This window comes from Zychaea mexicana (genome assembly GCF_025766255.1).
Source record: "Zychaea mexicana strain RSA 1403 chromosome Unknown BDB00scaffold_79, whole genome shotgun sequence".
Taxonomy (NCBI): Eukaryota; Fungi; Mucoromycota; class Mucoromycetes; order Mucorales; family Lichtheimiaceae; genus Zychaea; species Zychaea mexicana.
In genome coordinates this window covers 204,440-208,507 of record NW_026516742.1, presented here as the reverse complement: position 1 = coordinate 208,507, position 4,068 = coordinate 204,440, and the positions used below count along the sequence as shown (strand labels likewise).

The 4,068-nt window shown below is 39.8% G+C and overlaps 3 protein-coding genes across 3 annotated transcripts; all 3 read right to left on the bottom strand.

Annotated features, from left to right (window-relative positions):
- Positions 1-283: 283 nt before the first annotated feature.
- Positions 284-700, bottom strand: BDB00DRAFT_730787 (uncharacterized protein; the record flags this gene model as incomplete). Its single annotated transcript, XM_053118312.1, has 1 exon — positions 284-700. A coding segment is annotated over one exon (417 nt), but the record flags the coding sequence as incomplete, so codon positions are not given.
- An 835-nt stretch (positions 701-1,535) lies between these two features.
- Positions 1,536-2,392, bottom strand: BDB00DRAFT_840728 (uncharacterized protein). The gene has a single exon (XM_053124783.1). The coding sequence runs from the start codon at positions 2,217-2,219 to the stop codon at positions 1,608-1,610; it is 612 nt and encodes a 203-aa protein (XP_052976192.1). The 5' UTR covers positions 2,220-2,392; the 3' UTR covers positions 1,536-1,607.
- A 302-nt stretch (positions 2,393-2,694) lies between these two features.
- On the bottom strand, positions 2,695-3,159 carry BDB00DRAFT_790745 (uncharacterized protein; the record flags this gene model as incomplete). Its single annotated transcript, XM_053120986.1, has 2 exons — positions 2,695-2,720; positions 2,754-3,159. The coding sequence occupies 2 exons, from the start codon at positions 3,157-3,159 to the stop codon at positions 2,695-2,697; spliced, it is 432 nt and encodes a 143-aa protein (XP_052976191.1).
- Positions 3,160-4,068: the final 909 nt, after the last annotated feature.

Sequence of the window (4,068 nt, the reverse complement as noted above, 5' to 3'; positions counted from 1 at the left end):
TGTTGCTCTAATAAATGTTCAAATAAATATTTTCTAGTCCTATGTTGTGGTATTATGTTCATCTTTAAGCCATTCCAGATACCTTCTATTGTATTAGTATGATTATCAGTACCTTTTATTTTAAAATTTTTTTTATGATTAACTTTATCATGAATATAATTATTATCTTTTAAATCAATATACCCTTTCTAAAAATCTGTTATAATTCTTGTTTCTGGTTTAACATATATTTTTATTTGATATAATAATGTCTCTTTATTACGTTTTTAACAGGAATAGTAAATATTTTTTTTGTACCTCTCTGAATACCACTAAGAACCCATATTCCACTTACATGATGACCTTTATTATACTTTCTTTTACAAAAATACGATTCATCTATCTCAACAGTTTCATTTTTACCACCTAGTAAGTTATTTTTTATATTATCAACTGCATAGATTGAAAGTTGTTCTCTAAATTTTTTATAATAATAAGTTGTTGTAATATGTGTAATACCAACAGTAACAGCAGCACTATCTCGTGATGTTTTTTTTAAAAATTCATATAATAGAAATAAAATTTTATTAATTGGTAACTTTGCATTATAAAATATTGTATCTTGAAAAATTGATAATGATTTCTTACATTGATACCATGAACAATGATATCTTTTCTGTTTATTTTCATAATGTACTTTATTACTACACTTTGGACATTTTTCATATTTTCTTAATATATTCATTTTTAATAGATAATTAATTGCTTCTTCTTCATCTAAAAAATAAGGATATAATTCATATAATGATGGCAATTTTATTGTAGTATATAATTTTTTATTTACCTCTTGTTCATAAAAGTAGTTTTTATTATCTTCTTTTTTTTCTTCTTTATTTTTTTCATTTATTATTTTATGCATAACAATATTATGATGTTTATTTTTATAATTAAAAAAAATTCAATTTTGAAGAAATAAATTTATTAATTAACTTTAGCGGAGTTTTAAATGTCTCTATATTCTTTCTTTAATCCAAAAATACTTCTTACTGCACTGAAATTACATTAAATAAAGAACCATGTAAAAAACCTTGTAAAATTGGTTCTTTATGTATTGTAGTATCGCAGAGCATCGGCTATACTCTGGATACAATGGAAATGAAGTGAGAATAAAGGAAAAAGGCAATTTATGGGCCTTAAATGAGCTATCAAAGCTGATCTGATGAGAAGTAGAAAGAAGAAGTGGGAGTTCAAGATTCGGGAATGTTTACGTCCGAAAGCCACTTAAGAGATTCTTTATTAAGAAGAAGAGTTAAGAAAAAGAGATAAGAGATGAACTGAACTGAAATCGAATGGAAAGAAAGGGGCTATTTATACTAATTGATGTGTCGGTTTCTAGCTATGTGATTCGTGGTTTACTAATGCTAATGCGACAAAAGCTAATGCTAATGTGATAAAAGCTAATGCTAATGTGATAAGAGCTAATGCTAATGTGATAAAAGCAAATACCAAGTTGACATTAGCAAGGAACCAATAAGAGTGCGCGAATTTATGTGGACGAAATCGAGTATGGTGGCAAGAAAGAAATCTTTATTGTAAGCGGGGAATTGTCACTACATAGCCCCCTGGCTTTAGATCCGCACGTCCCGGGCGGCCATGTCTGCGGGCAGACCATCCCCGAGCATCTTGTTATAATAGATGTTTATAAGGGAGAAAAGTGATTCGTCGGTCGAAATAAACGTGTCGTGTATGTGCAAGTGGATATAGCGACGGATAACGCGCTGGCGCGCAGCTTCATCCCGGTAACGCCGGAGGACGGCAGACAAACGGACGGCGATGCGGTGAGCGAGGAGACGGCGGGCAGTAGCCAGCTTTTCCTTGGCTTTGCGGTGGTTGATATGTTGGGCAACGCACTCTTGGGTGAGGTCAAAGAAATATCCCATTTCGACTCGGAGGTCCTTGGATTCTGGATATAAGGGCGGCGGTACAAAGTCGGGGTCGTATAATCGATAAACAAGTTTGCCACCGCTACAGTCAACAAGGCAAGGTGCGGTTGGGTTCGGTTGGTACTTTGGTGGCTCGTCGGCGTGATCTTGGTGAGTATGAATGGGCAACTCGACAGGCTTATCCCATTCCGATATTTGGTCGGGTGTCGGTGCCGATGAAGCAGTTGTCGTTGAGGGGGGAGAGTCGAACAAGGACGATGGGGAATAGGATGGCGAGGGGTAGCTGTTGTAGGGCATGGTCGATTTCGTAAGAAGAAAAGGTTTATTGTGACGATTAGATTAATGAAGACGGATGGTTTGGAGATGTACAGATATTTATATTATTCGGTTTCGATACAATGCGGGTGTCGTGCTTCGTGTTATGGTAGTGTCGGTTTATGCTTGTATAGCGTTAGCATTTGCTATCTCGGACGCAGCTTATGCTATAGTGGAATTAGTTTATGCTACGGTGGAATTAGCTTATGCTAAGGGAGAATCAGCTTATGCCTTGAGCGGCTCTGCGGAGTTTGACGATCCGGGTTGGTTTAATGTTAATGCAGCCGCGCGCGAATGCGGGTAACAGTAGAGCAGTGATCGATACTTGTTCTGTATATTGTGTTGTATATGTTTTGGACATCTTGTGTGTTTCGCTTTTGTAACTGTTCTTTTTTGTGTTTTGTTTTGTGTTTGTTTTTTCTTTTTTTTTTTTTTTTTTTTTTTGAATTGCTTTATTTCAATATTGTGGTGGTGATGGTGGAGCTATTACATGTAATTAAGCGTTCACTATATTACGTCGTGCCCTAGCGGCAGCCGAAAAGGCTTTGGTCAATGCCTTGCGGAACGGGTGCGAAGGATCTAATGCGCCAGTAGGCAAGCCTACGGCCCGGAAGATTGCTGTGAGTCCAGCGTGTCGGGCGTTGTGACGGCGGCATTGTTGATATAATGCGTCTTTGTCAAAGATTTCTTGCACGAGGAGATTAACTACTTCTGCTCGTGTTTCGTGGATTCGTCGCGCCACGCTTTCCCGCTCGAGTTGGTCTCTGACCCGGTCTACCAAAGCTGGGGAGAGTTTCGTCTCGTCGAGTTGCGCGAGGATAGCCAAGATGTCATCGTGGCTGTAGCCTTGGTTTTGGGGTCCTGCAGGCGGCGCGATTTCATCCAGGGACGCGAGGATGTCAGGATGGTTGGGTGTCGACATCGTTTCTTCGGGTTGTTTGTATCGGGAGGTGTATGTCGGTCGAAACGCTACGTTGGGCTGGTATATATACGCATTCGGTTTCCGTGTATCGTGCCTCGTAACATTTTCCCTTCTAGTGTCTTAAGAGTGTATCCGTGTTTTCCGTTGCTGTGGTGCACAATGTAAGGACCATTCCACATGTCTTCCATTTTTGCTGAGAACGACGATTCGATAGCGTTATGATAAACTAGCACTGCGTCCCCAATTTTAAACGGTGGTTGCAGCAGGTGCTTTTTCTTGCCGAGTATTTTCCGATCTAGTGCTTTCTTTTGATTTTGCTGGGATACTTTGATGGTGTCGGCTGCGTTCTGCCGGATGTTCCTGAGAAGTCTGAGATGTGTGTCCATCCAGGTGTCATATTCCTTTTGTGTCCAGGCTGTCACATCTGTGTTGCTTTCTATTTGTGGTACGGATCTGTCGAACGGTGTCCAAGGGTGACGGCCGTATAGTAAGTAGAAGGGTGATGCCTTCGTTGTCGAGTGGATGCGGCTATTGTAACTGAGTACCAGCGAGGGCAGGTACGCGCTCCAGTCTGCTTTTTCTTCGTTAGATAATCGCTTCAATCCTTGTGCTAGGCTGCGGTTCCATCGTTCAATTTTTCCGTTTACGCTAGGTGAGAAAGCGCTCGCCATGCAGTGTTCGATATTGAAGTTGTTACAGATTTCGTCGATGATTTTGTTGTTGACTGGCAATCCTCTGTCGGTGAGTAGTACTTTGATGTGTGAGTGCGTGCAGATGATGTTTTGATATATGAATAGAGCGACCTCTGTGGCATTTGCGAGGCGGACCGGCTTTGCGTTGACGTAGTTCGTCAGATAGTCGATACTTGCAATGACGTATGAGTGACCAGCACGAGATGGTCTGAGGTGT